Genomic DNA, 23,780 nt, shown 5'->3' with positions numbered 1-23,780 from the left:
TGATCGACTTCAAAATGTTCGTTTTGCATCATGTTGGACTTATAAGCGATACTTGTGAAGGGAAATTGGAGTAATGATCTTTCGCACGGAAAAATAAAACTATTTTCAAGCAGCAATATATTGAAAATAACATAGGAATGGAATGAAAAGGAAATAGGTACAAAAGTTATCATTTCTAGAGAGTGATGTCTCAGGCCCCATTTTATTCCTTTTTTTTTTTCCTTGAAGGAAAATATTTTATTAAATCTATGAATAATCTCTACATTTTTTTATTTTTTCCTCACACATAAAATAAGTTACCAATACCTCTATTTATAATAACAAGAAACTTATTTTAACTAGAAATAGAAAAATTAATGTATTCTCGGGATAAGGGATAACTATTTTCGAGATTAAATTTGAGATAAGTTTATCCCATATTTGGTTGGGATAAAATCTTAGTATAACTAATTCCAGGATAAATATTTTTTTATTCTTATGGGAGGGTATTAGGATAATTAATCCCAGAATAACTAATGGCGGGATAATTAATCATGAGATTTCCCAACCAAACGACCCCTTAGTTATTTCACATTTGTACGAGGCTTGCAATCCCATACCGTGATTTTTGCCTAGCTATATTATATTAGAACTTATTAACCATTTTTCTTTAGGTTCCTTAAGAATTACATTGTGTATGTATATTTACTATTTATGTACAAAATATGGTAAAAGAAGGATCCCTTAAATTAGGAATTAATTTGTAACGTATCTCCCATCCCCATCTATCAGCTTTAGCCTCCTACAATCACGATTTTCTTCCCAATTTCAAAAAAATTTAAAGTCATTCTCTCTTTCATACAAATCCACCAATCTCTCTCTCTCTCTCTCTCTCTCATACAAATCAAACTATTATCTCTGTAAAATAGTAGCATCATATATTTCTCTGATCAAATCCACCAACAACCATTAAAAAGCTTCAACTATTGAAAAATCCATCGACATTATCTCTGAAATTGCAGGTTAGAGAGGTCTGTCATTGACATACCATTAAAAAGGTTCGAAACTTTGAATTAGATATTCTAATTTTATGAATTTGTGATTTCTTTGGATTGTGTGTTCTTGAAAACGATTGAAAATATCCTTTAGAGTTTATATCTCAATTTGAAGGGAGATTGATTAAGTTTAAAGTTTATTTTAGGTTGAATTTCATATTGAAACTCGAGGAAGAAGAAATTTTCTGAATTGTATTACGATTGTATGATAAATATATCATAATTGTATATGAGTTGTATTTAATAAATCAATACCTAAGACAATTCTGATACAATACTAATATTATTAAAATATAATATTTTATCATAATTTAAGTTTAGAGTTGGTTCTAGGTGGATGTTTTAAATTAAAACTTGAAAAAGATGAAGATCAAAAGTTGTATCATAATTTATAATTGTATCACGATTGTATCACACTTGTATCACAATATGTACCAAAAATAATACATGATACAATACTAATACAAGTGTAATATGATATTGTATCAGTTTAAGTTTAGAGTCGGTTTTAAGTTGTATCATAATTGTGTAAGAATTCTTTCAGGATTATATCAAATTTGTAGCTTAATTATGAGCAGTTGTGAGTTCGTGACGAATTTCACAGCTTGTATCACAAATATATGATAATTACATATTATTTTATTAGTACTGTATCAGGTATTATTTTGAATATTAATGTACCATCTACAAATTAGATACAATTGTGATACAATTATGTTTTACGTATTGATGTATATGATACAATTCAAATACAATCATGATACAATTATCATATAATTGCTGAATATTTCTTCATTTTCAGTGTTGACCTGTCTCCCATCAGAAGAACGATACAATTTATGATTTAATAATATAAAGCTATCAACAATGGTAGGAAGAGAGAAGATGGAGATTCTGAGCGTAGATTAAGGGATTTTCTTGTAAAAAAAAAAGGAGAGAGGAGAGGGAAAAAAAAGGAAATGATATAATTAGATCCCTTAATTGAAGGCACTAATAATGAGGTGAGAGCCTTTTAAGGAGCAATCTACACAATTTGTAAGAAAAACCTAGATACTTATTAAAAACTAGAAAACATAGAGAACATTGGTAAATAAGTTTCTAATAGAGTATAGCTAGGTAAAAACCACATCCCAAAACTTAACTGGGTCATGGAGGTCCGACTAACATAGGCCCAAAGATTTGTTTCTTATAAACCCATATCCAGCATAACTTTAAGCCCAATATATTGAGTCGGTGAGTCCAATCCATTGTAGTCCAGGATGGTTTACGAGTATTGGGGTTTAGGGTAATGTTATTGGAATTCAATTTTAATTGGTAAAATTGAAAATCATATAGAGTAATATTTTTGTTCAAATTTTCAATAAAATACACCGAGATACCGAACAATTTAGTACCACTACCACTACAAAATTCGAAAGATTAAATAAAAAGAGAAAAGTTGAATATACGTCCAACAAATCACACCTAGTAAAATCAATGAAAAAACATTAAGAAAATCCCGAATATATTAACGGTGTCGATGGCATGTCATGGTATTGTCGTATCTCAGTTACATTATGACGTCTCAAAATAGAAATGTGTATACTATAGAAGGAGTATATTTTTTTAAGATACTTTTTTTTCCAAAATAATAATGTAGTAATGTGTTGGATAGCATTTATCACGACATCAAAGGGGTATTATCACTTTTAGCCCGCGCCAGTGACTATTTATATTTGGTAGCCGAAAAAGTATATAAAATTTATATAATTTTTGTATATAACATACAGAATGTGTGTGTGTGTGTGTATATATATATATATATATATATATATATATATATATATATATATTCTTCTGGCTATTATTTTGAGGGTGGTTATACAATGTCATTTTCCCAACATGAAACGAGTAATGGCCCAAGAAACTATTTCCACTATTCACTTCAATTTTTTCTCCTGGAAGGTACATATTTAGCCGCCCCCGTCAAAAATATTTATAACCCCTAACTAATATACATATATTTATATTAACTAGTCTTAGGGTACGCGCTTTATGCATGTATCCCATCTCAATAATATGTTTAAAATAATTATATAAATATTATATTAAAATTATATTAGAGTTGTAAAATAAAACTTTACATAATTCAAAGACTTTATACGATATATTTAATATTAAAAGTTTATATATAGTTTAAATAAGTAAGGATTTAATACAAAAAATTTAACTAATTAAAAACTTTAAAATATTAGAAAAAACTTAAATGGTGATTTTGGAAAATTAATGATATCGAGTATATAATTACTGATTCGCGTGCTATTTATAGTTCGATTTATTTTTCTAATGAAGTTCAAAATTAAATGGTGACGATTTTGGTCTTCCATTTTAGTGTCTTACGTGATTGGAGTTATATTATTTTTATTTATTTTGAAATTAATTAATAAAATATACTTGATTCACATAAGTTAAACGATAAGGATATAATAATAATATCTTTGTCTCCTCTAATGTTGGATACTATATCGTTTGAACTTGATGTGCCATAGTTAAGTGTGTTTTTATTAATGAATTATTTGTAGGATTTGATATTGAATTAAAAAACATAATAATATCAGGTAACAGGAAAATTTATTAGAATATGGATTTTTTTGTACATAAATGTTATAAAATGAGTGTTTCTTTTTAAGGTTAAAAGATCGTTCAACTTTACATAAGGGTTTGATCAATCAATTTCGCGTGAATTTGAAAAGATTATGATTTCAATATATCTTTTGAAAATATTATTATTTGTGTGGCCTATTATTAAATCCAAAAATTATGAATATTTGTTGCTTCGTATGCTTTTATCACAATTTCTCAAGATTTATCAACTAACACAAATAACTCAATATAATAAAAACTACATTTAGTCATTTGTTGGAATAAATGGAGAAAGAAAAAACTTAATTTTGTATTTAGGTGAATTGCCACCCGATTTGGTATGATTGTTGGAAGCATACTTTGTCATAGGCTTTAAGATTTTTTCCATTCATATAGACGTTGAACTTTCTTTTTGGGGAATAAAAGTGGCAAATTTTGTTAATGATCTCAAATTCCTAAATATTAGTGATTTATTTATTAAAGGAGATTTAGCGTATTTGGTATGTTTCAAATAAGGAATGATTTAATAACCAAAATTTTAGTTAATTTTAAAGTATTAAAAATTAGGAAAATAACTAATTTACTGTTCTATCTAATATGAAATATATTTTTTAAAGGTAAAAAAAACGAACGACATTTCGCTAAAGGTCTTCGTACTTTTAATATAGTATATAGATGTATAGATAGATATAGATTATACGTATAGTATATATTTGTTGGCATTTTTTTGGGAGGGCAACTATTTACGTTAATTTCTCAAAAAAAATTTCCTGTAGAGGATAGACTTGAACTACCAGCACCCCCTTTTATTGTAATTTACTTTGTCAAACTGATAAATAATATATCCCCCTTGGAGTTCCAATTTTGGGATTAGACCATTTCCGAGAAAAAAAATTATACTACTAACTCATGCATATTATCCCAAGTCAATTTTTCATATTTGAAATTTAAGTTTTTCCAAACATATGTCATATTAATATTTTGACCTACTTCTCCTTACCTTGGACCAGTATATATATATATATATACTAGAATATTTATTTGAATAAGATATTTAATAAGAGTGAAGAGGGTTTTCATTTTTTTGGTTAGAGATTGACGAAGTGACAAGGCAAGCGTACTGAAGGGTCTAATCCCAAATAAAAAAAATGCCTTTAATAATGAGATTAGAAAAGAAAAAAAGAAAGATAAGAAGTTTTGAACTGCTTAAATCTTAATCATGAGTACATACTGTGTTTGTGAATTGACACTGCAATGAAAAGAAAAGAAAAAGATTAGGAAAACGATAGGTCAATTATATTTGTTTGGAACTTAGAGAGAGAGAGAAGGGGAGTATAAATTTCTTTTACTTTGTTATTGATTTTAATAAATAGACAAAAAAAGAAGAAGAGAGATATTAGGTATTGACCAAAAATAGTTTTGTTGCCACATAATGAGAGAACTGGTATAAATGCTGCGCTCAACCTAAACAGTGTAAGAGTGTTGTATTTATAAGTTGTTCTCTGTACAAAGATATAAGAGGTCGTTTGGTAGACTGTGTTAGAGAAAATAATGCATGCATTAGTTTTGTGTATTAGTAATGTTTTTTTTGGTACACTTTTTTAATTTATGTATAACTAACACAAGCATTAGTTATACACTCTACTTAGTATTATCCTATGTATAGCTAATGCATAGAAAACCATGGCATTAGCTGTACAAAGGCTATTAATGCATGCATTAGCATGGTTAAAGACAAAATTATCCTTAAAGTCCCTTAAGCTAAAGAATATGGAGGACATTTTTGTAAACAATAAATTTCTTAAAAATTATGCAATGCATTTTAATTTTTAATACACCACACCAAACAATGCATAAGAAATAATCTCTGTATAACTAATGCTTGCATTACTAACCCATGCATTACTAACCCCTGCATTATTAATACACCTTATTTAGCATTATTCTTATACGCCCTCTCAAACGACCCCCAAGTATATTGTACAATTCTCTAATGCAGTGTAAATAAATACAAGCGTAACTGTATAATACAAATCCTATTCTAACACGCCCCCTCAATCGACACATGGATGCACATGGAGATTGTCTCTAAGACATTTAAATTTATGGGAAACCTTTAACAAGAATATCAGCAAGTTGTTGATCAATTGGTAAATAGCGCACCAAAATAGAATCAGAAGCAACCCGTTCACGAACAAAATAGAAATCAAAAGCTAAATGCTTTATCCGTGAATGGTAGATAGAATTCACAGTGAGGTCCAATGCACTGATATTGGCACAATAAACAAGAGGAGGGTCCGGAAAATAAATATAAAGATCATGTAATAATTGTTGAACCCAAAGAATAATAGCAACAGTGTGTGCCATGGCGCGATGTTCGGCCTCTGTGCTAGTTAGAGACACGATGAGTTGCTTCTTAGAAGACAAAGAGATTAGATTATTACCAAAATAATAAAAGAGTGCCAGAGGTAGAGCGCAGAATATCAGGACAACCAGCCCAATCAGCATCAGAGTAAGCAGTTAATGAGATAGCAAATGAAGGACGCAGCAAAAGTCCATGATGCAATGTACTAGCAACATACCTTAAAATGTGTTTGACTGTTGAAAAATAATATGGTTGAGGGGACTACATATGTTGACTGACACTATTATCAACATTAGAAATATCTGGACACGTTAATGTTAGATATTGCAAAGCACCAACCAAAATGTAATAAAGAGAGTTGCCAACTGGAGTGGAAATGAAGAGTCCAAAGAACTAGAAGAAGATACTGAAGTAGCAAATGGCTTGCAACCAATAACACTAGCTCGATCAAGAACATACCGAGCATACTTAGCTTGAGAAAGATGAGGACCCGCAGAAGTGCGAGAAAGACAAACTCCCAGAAAAAAGTGAAGATATTTAAGATCATTAATAGGAAAATCAACGTATAGCATGTCAGAACACCATGATAATAAAGAAGAAACTTACCCTGTAAGAATAATATGATCAACATAAAAGAGAAGATAAAAGTATCGTTCTCCAAATTTATAAACAAATAGGGAGTTACCGGCTCGACTATTAGAAAATCCATGAGAGATAAGAAAGTGGCCAAAGCGAGCAAACCAAGCCCAAGGAGCCCGCTTAAGGCTAGAGAGAACCTTATGAATCTTACAAATATGATGGGGATATGAGAATCCTGAAAGCCCTGTAGTTGCTCTATCTAAACAGTCTCAGTTAGTAAACCATTAAGAAAGGCAGTTTTAACGTCAAACTGACGGATATGCCATCCACGAGATAAGGCAATAGAAAGAACCTGTCTAACAGTAGCAGGACGAACCACCAGACTGAATGTGTCACTATAGTCCACACCATAAGACCGTGTATATCCCTCAGCTATTAAATGAGCCTTACATCGATCAAGAGATCCATAAGAATTTTGCTTAACCCGATATACCCATTTACAACCAATCACATTGATATTTGGAGGGCGAGGAACAAGAAACCAAGTACGATTAGCTAGAAGAGCATTAAACTCATCAGCCATAGCATCACGCCAACCGGAATCTTAACCGCAGAACTATAACAAGATGGATCAACAAGTAATTCAAATAGGGACTGAGCAAGTAAAGCATACTTCGGATTGGGTTTGACAACACCAACTTTTGACCGGGTAACCATATGATGAGAAGGAGGTGGTAATGGTGAAGTAAGATGCGCAGAGTGGATTGATGTAGAATGATCAGGAGATGTAGGTATAGATGGTATGGAACTAGATGGGGACAATGAGGAATAACTTTGAGGAGAAATAGAAGAATGATCAAGAAAACCTGAGATGTAGATGGAGGAGCAGGAACAATATAAAAGGGAGCACTAGATTGTACCACAATAGGTGATACAACGGGGGATGACTGAGGCAATGAGTTATGATAAGCCAAGGGAGAAAAATTACGGAAAGAAGGAAGAAGATGTGGAGTGGCACAGGGAATCAATGTTCGACAAAGCGAACAAATCGACTTGTATAAACACGTTAAATATCAAGACGGAGACATCAATATCCTTTGTGATTGGCACTATAGCCAATAAAGATACATAGAGATGAGGTATTATCTAGTTTGTGAATGCGATAAGGGCGCAAATTGGGATAATAGAGACAACCAAATGGACGTAAAATAGAATAGTCGGTGTCAATTCTAAAAAGAAGATAAAAGGGAGAGGAATAGTTGGGTAAGGGAGTAAGCATACGATTTATCAAGTATGTAGCTATTTGAAAAGCCTCAACCCAAGGATTTAGCGGAGCTTTGGCATGATAAAGGAGAGTACGAGCCATATCAACAAGATGGCAATGCTTGTACTCGGCTACACTCTTTTATTGCGGTGTGTAAGGATAAGAGTGCTAAAAAATAATATCATTAGTAGAAAAAAAATGTCAAACATTATGCACTAGTGAATTCACCACGGCCATTAGAACGAAAACACTTGATGGAAGAAGAAACTTACTTTTCTACAAGAGCTTTAAATATATGAAAGCAATAAAAAACATCATTTTTATTTCATAATGGATAAAGCCACAAATACTTAGAAAGTCATCAATTAAAATAACATAATATTGAAATCCAGTAATAGAGGGAATGGGTGAGTGAATCAACTCTAACATATGAGTTGAAGAAGAAATACTAATAGAAAATGGTAAAGTAGAATGCTTAGAAGTCAAACAAGAATTATAAAAGAAAGCCCAAAGTCCATATTATTGAAAGAAATAAAATTCCTAGACCTAAGTGACGCAAGGACTGCATATTCAGGATGACCAAGACGAGCATGCCAAACTGATACAGGAACCAAGGAAACAACTAGGGCTTATGATGAAGAGGAGGATGAGCAAGAGGCAGGTTGAAAAAATTAATAGAGAGGCCCGTCACTGTGGCATTTGTGGAGGATTTTCCTGTCTGCAAATCCTTCACAATAAAACCCCAAGGAAAATATTCAAATGAGCAGATATTATCCTTGGTAAATCGACGAACATAAAATAATTTTTTACAAAGAAGTGGAACACATAAGACAGAGGGTAATGAAAAAGTATGAGACGAAGTAGAGAATGAGGAAGAACTAATAGAATGAATATGAACTGATTCATCATTGCCGACAAGTATAGAATTATTTAAAGTAGGAGTAGGAGAAGGTTACCATTATTGAAAGTAGGAGTAGGAGAAGAAATATTACTGTCATGATCCAAAATCACACCCTCGGGACCGTGATGACGCCTAACATTTCACTTGCTACGCAAGCCAACATTAGCTAGATTATTTTAACCAATTTTAACAATTCACAATAAAACATCAATAAAGATAAAACAGAAATAGTCTGAAGCGGAATAAGGAAATGGAATAATGAAATACATATAACGATAAACATCTCCAAGAATCTGGAGTCACAAGTGCATGATCAACTAAAGTACTACATATAAGGTCTGAAACAAAGTACACCGTTTGAATCTAGATAAACACTAGGATAGATAAAGAAGGGGACTTCAGGGCTGCGGAAGCAGTGCAGATATACCTCAAGTCTCCAATTGTGGCTAAATCCTAGAAGAAAAACTACTAAATGCCGCTAGAAGTATAGCGTGAGTACAACCGATCTAATATACTCCATAAGTGTCGATCCTAATATCGACGAGGTAGTGACAAGGCTATGACAAGACCTATATATATATATATATATATATGCACACACACTATATAACAAAAGGGCAGATAGAATAATAAAATATCCACTAGGTGGGGATATGCGAAAGGGTCATACATAAAAACGATAAGTATGAAATTAACTAATGACATCTTCCGAAATAAGCAACACTATAACCAAGTAAATCACCAATTCGGAAATCAATTAAATCAATAAAATGAATATGGTACAGCATCGCCCTTCGTGCTTTTACTCTTGTCCTCACCATGTAATATCATAAATAAAATGACACGACATCACCCATCGTGCTCTTACTCACCGGCACGACATCACCCTTTGTGATTTTACTCTCAAACCTCTCAATATATGATAATGAATACAAATGAGGCACGGTAACACCCTTCGTGCTTTTCTCTCTTCCTCACCAATCAACAATACAAATCCGAATAATAAAAGCAAGGCGGAAAATAATTTTACTTCAATTATGGTTCCATGATATCAAACTCAACTTCCAAAATATCCAACATCTTTGAAATAAACATTAAATATAAAATGAATAATTAAATGAATTAATAATCTAACTTAAGCATGGAAAACATAATCAATAAAATAATATACTACAATGAAACAATTTCCACCCACATGCTTTAATCCAATGATAACGCATAGATACTTGGCACCTCACATATATGTTGTCCCCACACATAAAATACGTAGCAAATAGGCCAACAAGTCCTAATCCCTCAAGTCAAGGTTAACCACGAAACTTATCTCGCTCCGCAACCAAAGAGATCCATCAACCACAACTTTGCCTTTTGAACAAGCTTCCAAACCAACTAAATCTATCAACATATCGATCAGACGGTTCAAAATAAGCTTTAGAAACTACCCATTAATGAAAGAGGTTCATTTATGATCATTTTTGAAAAGTCAACAAAAGTCAAGCCCAAACTAGCTTGGTCAAAACCCGAGGTTCGGACCAAAACCCGATTACCCATTAACTCCCGAGCCCGATTAAGTAATTTATTTCGAAATTTGACCTCAATTTGAGGTCTAAATTTCAATTTTACAACATCTTCAATTTCTACCCAAATTCCTAATTTCTACCATAAAAATTCTAGATTTGATGTTAAAAACATGTAAATAGTAATGCGTTATTAAAAAAATGGATTAAAGTTGCTTACCAATGATCTTAGGAAGAAATCCTCTTGAAAAATTGCCACTAGAGTGTTTAGGGTTGATAAATGGTGTAAAATGAGCTAAGTCCCGATTTTTTCCTCCTTTACCCAGCTGCGGATGTCGCAATTGCGAAGTCTTGTTTGTAAATGCGAGACAAAGGTCGCAAATGCGAACCCTACCTTAGACGCCCTGTTGTCGCAATTGCAATAAATTGATCGCAAATGCAAAGATCCTATCTTCGTAATTACGACCAAAATCTTCGCAATTGCGAAGATGCCCTACTGTTGCCAGTCATCGCAAATGTGACCAAGTGATCACAAAAGCGATCCTGTGCAATTAGCAATTGCGAACAATTCCCTCGCAAATGCAAGGTTACCTAATCCCAGGCCTTGCTTTCAAATGCGGACATTTGTCTACAGATATGAGGCTCGCAATTGCGATCCAGACCTCACAAATGCGAGATCTGCACCAGACACCAGAATTGGGCACTGTACTAGCATCCTTGCGCTATCCAAACTCATCCGTAACACATCTAATACTCACCCGAGCACCTCAGGCTCCAACCAAACATACACACAAGTGTAATAGCATTATACAAACTCGCTTGTGTGATCAAAACACAAAAATAATACCTAGAACTACGAATCGAACATCAAAATGCATAACATTTTCCAAGAAACCCAAGAACATCAAGAATCACAACCGAGCATCCGAATCATATCAAACCAACTCCAATTTACACCAAATTTTGCATACTAGTTTCAAATAGAAAAATGAACCTACACCAAGTCTCGAAACCAAAATCCGAGCCCGGTTTCCATAAAGTCAACCTACGGTCAAACCTAGGAAATTCTTAAACCTTCAAGTTACTAGCTTTTGACAAAACACATAAAATCAAGTTAGGGACTTCCGAATTCAATTCCTGGCATTCGTCCAAGTCCAAAATTACTATTCAAACACTCTGGGATTGTCAAGTTACTTTTAAAGCCAAAATCATGTTTTTTTCTTCAAATCTTCACATAAATGCTGTTCAAAAAGTGACACGGACTACGTATGCAAATCAAGAAACATCAAATGAAGCTAATGGAGGTTTCAAAGCACAGAAATAAGGACTAGTACTCAAATCGACCTATCAGATCATCACATTCTCAACCTCTAAAATATACGTTCGTACTTGAACGAACATAGATAGGTACCTGGACTGGTAAAAAGGTGTGGGGTATCTACTCCGCATATCGGACTCGAACTACCATGTAGTTGCCTCAATCGGCTGACCTTCCATTGCACTTTCACTAAAGGAAAACTCTTAGACCTCAATCGTCGAACCTGTCGGGCTAGAATAGCCACCGACTCCTCCTCATATGCTAAATCCTCATCAAGCTAAACTATGCTAAAATCCAAACATGCTAGTTGTCCTCAGGATACTTCCGAAGCATGGAAACATGGAATACCAGATGTAATATAGATAAGCTAGGAGGAAATGCAAGCTTGTAGGAAACTTCCCCAACCCTCTCTAAAATCTCAAATGGCTCAATATATCGAGGGCTCAACTTGCCCTTCCTCCCAAACCGCATCACGCCCTTCATAGGCTAAACTCTGAGAAAAACTCTCTCTCCTACCATATAAGCTATATCCCGAACCTTCCAGTATGCATAACTCTTCTACCTAGACTGTGTTGTAAGAAGTCAATCCTGAATCAACTTAACCTTTTCCATAGCATCACAGACTAAATCGGTGCTCGACAACCTAGACCCTCTAGGCTCAAACTAACCAATCGGCGAGCGATATCACCTCCCATATAAGGCCTCATATGGTGCCATCTGAATACTCAATTGGTAGCTATTGTTATAGGTGAACTCTGCAAGAGGTAAGAATTGGTCCCATGAACCTCCAAAATCCATAAGACAAGCATGTAAGATGTCCTCCAAGATCTGAATGGTGCGCTCGGACTGTCCGTCTGTCTGATGACGAAACACTGTGCTCAGCTCAACCGCGTGCCCAACTCATGCTTTACAACTCTCCAATACGCGATGCATCATAATACATAGTGTAATACCCTGAACCTGTGGGCAACACAACTACTGGGGCTGTAGTCAAAGCACTATTGAGCTTCTGAAAGCTCAAGTCACACTCATCAGACTATCTGAATGGGGCACCATTTTTGGGTAAATCTAGTCAATGGGGTTGCAATAGATGAAAAACACTCCATGAATCGACAATAATAACTTGCTAGACGTAAGAAACTCTAAATCTTTGTAGCTGAAGTAGGTCTAGTCCAGGTCTGAACTGCCTCAATCTTCTTAGGATCCACTTTTATACCCTCGGAATACAACATGGCCCCAAAAGGCAACTAAATCTAACAAAAATCATACTTTGAAAACTTGGCATTAACTAACTATCAATCAAGGTCTGAAGTACAATTGGAAGATGTTGCTTATGCTCCTCTTGACTGCGGGAGTATACCAAAATATCATCAATGAAAATGATTACAAAGGAATCCAGATAGGGATTAAATACCCGGTTCATCAAATTCAATAATGCTACTGGGAAATTTTCAATCCAAATGACATCACTAGGAACTAATAATGCCTATATCGAGTCCGAAAAGTTGTCTTAAGGACATTCGATGCCCTAATCTTCAATTGATGATAGCTAGATCTCAAATCAATCTTCGAAAACACTTTGGCACCTAAAGTTGATCAAATAAGTCATCAAATTGGGAAAGGATACTTGTTCTTGATAGTGACTTTGTTCAGCTGCAAATAATCTATAAACATCCTTATTGAACCATCCTTCTTCTTTACAAGCAACACTGGCGCACCCCAGGGCGAGATACTAGGTCTAATGAATCCCTTATCAAGAAAATCCTACAACTACTCCTACAGCTCCTTCAACTCAACTGGGACCATATGGTATGGTGGATTAGAAATGGGCCGAGTGCCCGGAGTCAAGTCAATATAGAAGTCGATATCTCTGTCAGGTAGCATCCCCGACAAATCTGTAGGAAACACCTCTATAGGCCAAATATGCTAGATATCCCTTCTCGACCATATGTCAAGGCTAATAAGAAATATCCATGCTAGTAGAATGGCCAAAAGTCCCTCTTCACTTTAATCGAGGCAACCCCGGCATGGCTAAGGTCACCATTTTGGTGTGACAGTCCAATATAGCATGATAAGGTGACAACCAATCCATGCCCAAGATAACATCAAAGTCCACCATATCAAAAAGTAGTAGATCTACACTAGTTTCATGGCTCCCGATAGAAACCACACACGAGCAATGAACACGATCTACAATAATATAATCTCCCACAGGTGTGGACACATAGACATGAGCACTCAAAGAATCACGAGGCATAACCATATATGAAGCAAAATAGGATGACACATAGGAATAAGTAGAGCCTGGATCAAATAGAACTGAAGCATCTCTATGGCAAACTGGAACAATACTTGTGATGATGGCGTCAGATGACTCTGCCTCATGTCTGGATAGAAATGCATAAAAACGGGCCTGGGCTCTATCACTCTGACCTCCGCCTCTCGGACAGCTCCTAGATGGATGGCCTCCACCTCTAATGGCCTGAGCTTCACCTCTAGTAGTCTGACCTCCACCTCTAGCAGCTTGACCCTTCCTCTAGCTGGCTGAGCGAGTGGTGGAGCAACCAGTGCCGGAACCATAAAATAAGAACTCTATTGTGGCATGCCGCCATATGACCTAGGGCACAATATAGCAACGTGCATCGGATTTCCAAATGTGTAGCAAGCCCTTCACTATGGTAGCTCTGAGTCGGTGGTGCACTGATAGGAGATGAAAGTGCACTGTAGGCTGGCTACTTTGGTCGATACCAATATGAACCATGACTGCCTGAATCACTATGACATAATGAGGCCTCTTCTTAGATACCCCCTATCCTGACCACGATCCATCTCGATCCGTCTAGAAATCTCTATGGCCCTCTAGAAAGAAGTATCATCTCCGGTCTCCTTGGTCATATGTAGCCTTATACTGAAAATAATGCCATTAATGAATCTCCTCATTCTCCCCCTCTCAGTAGAGAGTAAGATAACTGTATTTCGAGCTAGGTCCACAAATTGTGTCTCATATTGGGTAACACTCATGCTACCCTACTAAAGGAGCTCGAACTACCTACAGTACTCCTCTCTCAGAGTGAAAGGAATAAACTTCTCCAGAAACAACTGCAAAAATTGATCCCAGGTGTGTGGCGGTGAACCAGCTGGTTTGCTCCGCACATGATCCTGCCCACTATCTCTTGGCCGAACCGGTCATCTAAAACACTACAAAGTCAACACTATTGGACTCAACAATACCCATGTTGCTCAACACCTCGTAGCAATGTTACAAATAACCCTTTGGGTCCTCAGAAAGTGCACTACTAATGTGAATAGGTAAGACATTTGTGAACTTATCCAATCTCAGCAATCCCTCAGAAGACATCATGGACCTCTCCTCAGTTTGTGTAGCAATAATAGGTTGAGCTACCCAAACTAGCAAAACTGTTGGAGTCTGATACATGGAAGCGATCTGCCCTGGAGTGTGAGTAGCGGGAGTCTGTGCTTCTCCCCCAGCCTAAGAGACTGCTGGTGCCACCAGAAATGCACTAGTCTGGGCCACACTCTACATAAGGCCCATCAAGCGGACTAGAGTATCCTGAATCACGAGAGTGGCTATAAATCCCTCTAGGACCTAAGTGGGTCTGACGGTTGCGTTCTGAGCTGGGATCTCCTCACGATCAATTTGAGGATCCATAGTGGGTGCTACTGCACGAGCTCTAGGTCGAGCTCTACCTTTGCCTAGGCCTCTGGTTCAACCTCGACCTCGGCTTCTACCCTTGGTAGTAGCTGCAACAAATGGATCCGGCTCCTGCCTGCCTGTAGATGATTTTTTAGTTCTTGCCATCTGCGAGAGAACAAGAATGGAATGATTCAAACATCAATGATAGAATAAAATTGCACGATAGGGAAAGAAAGAAGTAAAATTTTCTTAAAGCTTCAAAGCCTCTAAAAGATAAGTATATACATCTCCGTACCAATCCTCCAAACTCTATTAAGCTTGCTCATGAATCGTGAGACCTAGGCAACTTAGTGCTTTGATACCAACTTGTCATGACCCAAAATTCTACCCTTTGGATCGTGATGATGCCTAACATTTCACTTGCTAGGCAAGACAATGTTAGCGTGACCAATTTTAACAATTCACAATAAAGCATCAATAAAGATAAACCGAAATAGTCTGAAACAGAATAAAGAAATATATATGACAATATATAAACATCTCCCAAAATTCGGAGTCACAAGTGCATGAGCAACTAAAGTACTACATATAAGGTATGAAACAAAGTACATTGTTTGAATCTAGATAAATAGTATGATAGATAAAGAAGGGGACTTCAGGGCTGTGCACGCTGTGCAGCTATACCTCAAGTCTCCAACTGTGGATGTATCCGAGCAAAAAACCACTAAATGTTGCTAGGATAAAACCGGTATTTGCACAAGAATAGCAGAAGTGTAGCTTGAGTGCAACACCTAACCTCGACGAGTTAGTGACGAGGCTATGACAAGACCTCTACATAAAATCCTGTACAAATATATATATATATATATTGCAGATAGAACATATTAACTGGGAAGAGACATGCGAAAGGGGAGATATTATAAACACGATAAGTATGAAATCACCTAATGACATCTTCCGAAATAAGCAATACTATAACCAAGTAAATCACCAATCCGAAAATCAATTAAAACAATGAAATGAAGATGGCACGACATCACCCTTCAAGCTTTTACTCTCTTTCTCACCATGCGATATCATAAATAAAATGTTATGGCATCACCCTTCGTTCTCTTACTCACCGACAAGTCATCACCTTTCGTGCTTTTACTCTCAAATCTCTCAATATATGATAATGAATGCAAATGAGTCACAACAACACCTTCATGCTTTTCTCTCTTCCTCACCAAGCAACAATACAAATCAAAATAATAAAAGTAAGGCCGGAATAATTTTACTTCAATTACAGTGCCATGATATCAAATTGAACTTCCATGATTTCTGTTTAAGAGGGGATACATAGATAGCTCTGCGGGTTCGGTCACATCCTAATAAAATCTTCATTTCCCCATGATCAAACTGGGGCAAAATTGCGAGTTCGTCCAACTTCATCACATATGAAACAGTCGAGGAACGTGTTGTCGGAAGCATGTACTTAGACCGGGGCAGAATTTTGAGGAGGACCATCAAAATTCTAAAAGCAAGGAGGTTGCAATGTCTCTAAATGCATCACAGTTACCGGTTCATCCAAATTATTTGATCTCGCGCACTATCATATATTTTAAACAACTACGTTTCTACAAATAATTTGTCAAATGCATACATGCTTTTCGAAAAATTTATTTCTATGGCAGCCAAATGTTACCCAGGGTAACTCAAGAAGGACCTCAAGACAAGAGTAAGGGAGAAGCAGGGAGTCAAGAGCACGAACCAACCGTCCCCCCACAAAACTCACAATTTTTCTTTGAATGCAGGCACAATAAACACAATAGGAATATTTGCAAATATATACACGTAGTAAAATCACTATCTTCATACAAAGAAATAATTCCATCCACATGATTTAACCCAATGAAGATACATAGATACTCATCATCTCATATATACATTGTCTCCACACACAAAACACATAGCAAATAGGCCAACAAGTCCTAATCCCTAAAGTTAAGATTAACCACGACACTTACTATCACACCCCAAATTTGGGGAGGCATGGCTGGCACCTGGTACCATACTTGTCCCGAGCGTATCACTATATAAGTATTAACTCTGAAGGGGTAAGCTTCAACTTAGGTCGGCGAGGCCTACCTGCAAGTTGACAATACTAATCTAGTATAACGATCCGACCGGTTATTTTGAGCATTTACACTCCGTTCAGCTATTTGAAGTCTTATATAGCTTCGTATAATGTATTATGACCTATGTGAATTGTTGGTTTTGGTTTTCAGGTTAATCGGAATTGATTTGGGAGAAAGATTTCTCAACTAGGAAGCTTTAAGTTGGAAGAGTTGACAACTTTGACTTTGGAGTATTTGACCTCGCATCAGAGTTTTGATGGTTCCATTAGGTCCATATGGTAATTTTGGACTTGAGCGTATGACCGGATTTGCATTTGGGTATTTTTAGGAAGTTTCGACACTAGTTGGTGAACGTTAGAAATTTTAAGATTTGGAATGTTCATAAGTTTGATCGGGAGTTGACTTTGATGATATTGAGTTCGGATTATAGTTCTGGAAATTTAAATAGCTTAGTTATGTCATTTGGGACTTGTGTACAAAATTTGAGTTCATTCTGAGTTGATTTAATAAGGTTCGACACGAGTTGTGGAAGTTGAAAGATTCAAAGTTCATTAAGTTAGATTTGAGGTGCGATTCATCGATTCGATGTTGTTATGTCTGGTTTGAGGCCTCGAGTAGGTCTGTGTTATGATATGGGACTTGTCGGTATATCGGACGGGGTGTCTAGGGGTTCAGGAGAGTTTCAGACATGATTTAGATTATTTTGGAATTTACTGGTTAAGGCTGGTGTGTGGTGGGATCTGGTATGATCACACCTACGGGTGGTTTTGTGTAGGTACGGTGGTCGCAAGAGTGAAAGTATGGTCACACTTGCAACGAAGATTGAATTGGGCTACCTCCACAGAAACGGGATTTTTAGCACACCTGCAACATTGCAGATGCGGGAAATGTGTCGCAGAAGCGAAGTGTGGCGCAGAAGAATGAGCTGTTGTCGCACATGCATGTGCACAGAAGCGTTGCTTTTTCTGTAGGTGAGACGGACAATTTTCAGTGTTTTTTCATAGAAGCGTATTTTTTGCGGAAAAAGCGACACTGCAAAAGCAGCTCATTGATCGCAGATGCGAAAGGTCTGGGCAGAATAGTATAAACTTGAGGGTTTGTGCATTTTTATCATATTTTGAGTTGGGGAGATCAAATTTGGGTGATTTTGGAGGCGATTTTCACCACATGAATTGGGGTTAGTGTTCTATACTCGATTTTAATTATATTTCGTGAATCTATCTTCTTTTTTGGTAATTGGATTATGAAATTTAAAGAGAAATTTGAGGATTTTTGTGTAATTTTTCATAAAGTAAAATTTTGAATTTTGAATATTGATTCATAGTCGAATTTGAGTGAAACCAGTATGGTTGGACTCGTAATTGAATGGTTTGTCGGATTCTTTGAGTTTTGTCATGTTCCAAGGTGCGGGCTTGGGTTTGACTTTTTGGTTGCCTTTGAGTAATTGAGTGAAGATTCGACCTTTATCGTTTGGGTTTGTTTCCTTTGACATTATTTGATGTATTTGAGGTACTTTTGGCTAGTTCTAAGCTGTTCGCTGGTTGATACGCATGTGATGGCATTTCTAGAGTATTGGTTGGCTTGCCCGGGATTGTTTTGGCTTGTTTCAGGTAAGAATCCTATCTAAACTTGGTTGAGGCACTAATTGCTTAAATTATTTGTGATAGCTACGTGCTATGGGTGCACATATGTGGGGTTTTAACCCATGTGCAATCACCGGGGTATTTATCCATGCTCGGGGTAGTGCTTAGGCTATGATATGCCTAGAGTTGACTATTAAGCTTTAAGCTACAATATTTCTCATATTTGTATCATTGTTGTGAACTATTTGAGCATGTTTGAGGTTACGAGGAGGCTAATTCTTGAATAAACTTGGTAATTGCTATTTCTGTGATAAATTGCCGATTTGAGTTACGATAGCATACATTGCACATGCCTACACTTTAGCATATTGTTATACCAGTCCAGGACCATGAAATATGATATTTATCCATCATATATATGTGTTCTTGTATACTTGCTTCTGTGTGATATGATTTGGACTGGATGTCTGTGATCATGCCGGGAGAATTGTGTTGATATGCATGTGACCACGCCAGGTGGATTGTGTTGTTATGACTGTGACCATGCTGGGCAGATTATGATATTGCGCCCGTGACCATGCTAGGCATATTGTGATATTTGCACGTAAGTTGTCCATGCATATTGATATTATTAGCACGTGAGTTGTTTGCAGATTGATATTATTACCACGTGAGTTGTCCGTATAGCACTTGAGTTGTCCGTGCGTCCAGATATTGATATTATGGCACGTGAATTGTCCGTGCAACATATGAGTTGTCTGTACGGATTGGTATTATTAGCACATGAATTGTCCGTGCAGAATGTATTATTGGATCGGGTTGCGTGCTGCAACAGACTGATATTTGGTTATTGCATTTCATCTTTACTTGCAATTTCCTTGACTGTTTACCTAATTTACTTGCATATATTCCTTATATGCTGGATTTTTGACTGAGCAGAACACTTTAAAACCAAGAATTGTGAGCATAAAAAATGGTTTTGCCTAAGATTTCTTGATTTGATCATATATTTGTTCTATACTTGTTGAGATTATGAAATGCACAGGTGTAGTGAGTATCATCTATAGTTCTTGCTTCTTTTATCTTTCTGAGGTTAGTTAGGATACTTATTGAGTACATGAGGTCAGTTGTACTCATACTACACTTCTGCACCTTGCGTGCAGATCTTTGTGTTGATGTTGCTGTGTATGGCGAGGGCTGGCATTGAAGATGTACCTGCATTCCAGTTATGGATATCACTTGTCATTGGCAGCTTTAGATTCCAATTCTTTTCACGTATAATCCAAACAGATGTTGTAATTATTTTAATACAGTTTTTGTTTTGTAAAAATCTAAGTCTTAGTGGCTCATGAGTTGTGCTATCAGTCCTTGGGGAGTTATATAAAATTCAGTTATTTTCTTCTTGACTCTTAGCATTATTACTATATTGTGTTTTATTGTTTATTTGGCTTGCCTAGCGGGTTGCGTTAGCTTCCATCACGATGGATTGAATTTTCTGTTGTGACATCAAGACCGATAGGGCCGTATTATGAATTATCTAAAAATAACACATCTCTCATCTGAGAGGTAATCATACGCAAAAGCTCATATATATAATTGTGCAGGACGACAAGGCTGCCATGAACATTTACTTATATACAAAATATACATGACTCATCTACAAGCCTCTAGAGATAACATAACTGTATCATGCTCGAGACATGGCCTCGACCTTCCCATCAAACCTGCATATATAAAATGGACTCCAAAGTCTAGACCTAGTAACTCCGGGGGAGTGGAGCTTACCAATAAGGCTGGTGTTTGGTTTTGTCTACTAGAAAGGTTTATCCGACTGTTTATCGGTACCTTCAGGTATGAAATGCAGCGTCCCCGACAAAAGGTATGTCAGTACAAGATAATGTACCGAGTATGTAAGGCAATAGAATAACTGAAAGCTAAAACTGAGCTGATAATATAATAACTTAAAGTAATTGGGAGTCAAAGATGATCTGAAGATATACTTACCTACTGATATATACTCAACTCTCTCAATATAGTAAGTAAAATAGTTGTTCGGCCCTATAAGGCTCGGTGCGTGTAACTGCTCTTCCGTAATAGGCGCTCAGCTATACTAGGCTCTATATCTCGGCAATTATTGTCTTGCTCATAGGCGCTCAGCCATACTAGGCTCTATATCTCGGTCATTCTTGGCACGTTCATATGCGTTCAACCATAGTAGGCTTGGTATATAACTTACCATCTGATCTGAGGTTGCCCAATAGGGGTCTGCCTACCGATTATAGCTTGATGGTGCTAAAAAATACTGTATCCACACACACACACACACACATATATATATATATATATATATATATATATATAGATAGATAGAGAGAGAGAGAGAGAGAGAGAGAGAGACCCTATGTTCTATTGACTATAAAAAGAAAATACTTAACTGAATATAAAGTATGGATAAGGGTGAATACGATAACATATGAGACTAGGATAATGTACATAAATTCAAGAATATGAACTTCTCATTATGTCTCGTTATCAAACACATGTATTTACGGGATCATGCCAAAATGAAGGAAAGGTTTAGCATTAACATACCTTAAATGAATCTATCCAATTACCATGTTGAACTCATCTCGTTGCACTGTAATCTACAACAATGATAATATTGCTATTGTTAAGCTACGAAAGATACAATTATCGCACAACGAATGACAAGCTTATTTTATATTAAAATAGGAAGCATCGCCCCGATAATCTTTACTTCCTCCCAATTCGAGATAACATCACCAATAACAAGAACACGACAATAACAAGATATATAAATCATTTTTCAACCTTATATCCATAACAAAATACCACAAAACATCCCAACACACCCAATCACTTCATACACAAAACAACAACCATAGTAGTGTCAAACAACCCAAAAATATAACAATGAATAACTAGCCAACCACCCTGCCATTATGTGGTTTTTCTACATACCCTTTCTCCTCCCAAACTCCATAAAAACGGTAGCAAAATAGACAATCCAACAGCAATACGAAACAACCCACAAAATAGTCTTCTACAAGTTGAACAACTCGAACTCACAGCTTCCAATCATCGTCCCATGAGTTCTTACTATTATGGATCAAATGTCTCTACCTTTCCAGCAGAAAGAGGGATGAAAGAGGTCAATATACTTACCTTATTTGGTGAAGATCTCTGCTTCTAACTTGTTTTTCAACCCTTAGGTTTTCCTCAAACTAGAACTTTTTTTTAATTGACTAGGCATTGTGCCTAGGGCTGATTTTCATATATATATAACAAAGAGTACAACAAAGGAGGGGGACATAAACCTTACCTCTAGAAATAAAATGATGGAACATCTGGTCATCAACATATGGCGACTAGATGAATCCTGGAAACTATGTGTAGTAAGACCTAAGATGATGTTCCAATTGTCTATCCAACATTGATAGCCAATTGGGTATACAAAACCAAAGTGTATTAGGCCTAGGTCAACTATACAAACATGCACAACTAATCCTAATTCTACTAAGTAGATGAGTGGGAAGATTTTCTTCCATATACAAAAGTATCTACGACTAGAACAATTACAAAAGCTATAGAAATTACCTAGAAAGTATGACAAAAACCATATGTATGTAGAGGGATTTATCTTCAACTTAGCTTTTACATTGAGGTCAAAGAAATCCAAGTTGAAGATAAACATCAAAGGAATCATTGCATCTTGGCAGTGAGGTTGTTGCTGTCTTATGTGTGTGACAGGAGAGAGTGAACATTTTCCTTCTTCTCGTGTCCTCAGTTTGTGGCCATAGAATTGAGTTATTCTTTGCTGCATGGAGTTGATGAAGAGACAAGATATATGATCTAGATCTGGGCCCGTAGGTGTGTCATGTTGAGAGCTTGGACTGGTGGCAGTAGACTGTATAATAAACTACCACAAAAGTGCTAGAAAATCGGGAACTAACTGTTGTTATAATGATAGTTGTGTTGCAACCTCTTGGTATTGCTGGAGTTGTATAGAGAATGGGTAGCACTTGTGGAGATGACCTGTAGGTAGCCTAGAAATGCTAACCATAGAGTACTGCTTCCATTTGTTAAAGATTAGCTTGTTTGTGTGTGTAGTAACCTGTTAAGGGACTATAGTGAATTGATGCCCTTCCAGTAGAATGAGCATCAGATATGCTAATACCACACACTGGAAGTGTATCAATTGACTAAGCCACCTCAATGAACCTGCAAAATTGAACAAACATGTTAACCAAATTGGAGCTTTAGAGCTCATGTTTCTGAACATCACATTCTGCTTCCAGGTTCTTGTGGGAGTTGGGATTAGAAGATGAAAGTAAGGTATAGTCGAGCAGTATTGGGTCATAAAAATTTGCTTATGTGACTTTTTGGTAGAACTAAGTGCAAGGGCTGTTGGTACCAGGTATTAGGCCATTTTAACCTATTTGCTTCCTTTCTTTTTCTTGTGGGGTTTCTAGGTGATTGCCTTCATGTTCTTGTGTGGACTGAGGCCTGTTGGAGGAGGAAAGTTTTCTTTTGGAGCAGTTGCAGTAGTGAAAGAAGGGTGATTGATGGTTGGGTTGTTGCTGATATAGTGCAATTGGTGTTGTTGCAGTAGATGTTGAATTGTTAATGACCTACAATTGAAAAACCAGGATTCCTTGTTTCTTCCTGGATAGTACTGTATTCCTGGTCTTCTTAGGTGTTCTAATTGGCTTATTTGCCAATGGTGTCTCCTCAGTAGATTGAGCATTGCTGCTAATACCATACACTAGGGATACATCAAATGGTTAAGCCATGAAATGATCAT

The 23,780-nt window shown here is 36.2% G+C and overlaps 1 protein-coding gene across 1 annotated transcript; it reads right to left on the bottom strand.

Annotated features, from left to right (window-relative positions):
* Positions 1–6,859: 6,859 nt before the first annotated feature.
* Positions 6,860–7,183, bottom strand: LOC138875988 (uncharacterized mitochondrial protein AtMg00820-like). The gene has a single exon (XM_070154871.1). It carries the CDS (start codon positions 7,181–7,183, stop codon positions 6,860–6,862), a length of 324 nt encoding a protein of 107 aa, XP_070010972.1.
* Positions 7,184–23,780: the final 16,597 nt, after the last annotated feature.

The sequence above is a fragment of the Nicotiana sylvestris genome, chromosome 8 (assembly GCF_000393655.2).
Source record: "Nicotiana sylvestris chromosome 8, ASM39365v2, whole genome shotgun sequence".
Taxonomy (NCBI): Eukaryota; Viridiplantae; Streptophyta; class Magnoliopsida; order Solanales; family Solanaceae; genus Nicotiana; species Nicotiana sylvestris.
The sequence above is the reverse complement of the archived record's forward strand: the minus strand, read 5'-3'. Positions and strand labels throughout refer to the sequence as shown.

Excerpts from the sequence above, each read along its gene's own strand:
- LOC138875988 (XM_070154871.1), bottom strand. The coding sequence starts at position 7,183 with ATGGCTGATGAGTTTAATGCTCTTCTAGCTAATCGTACTTGGTTTCTT.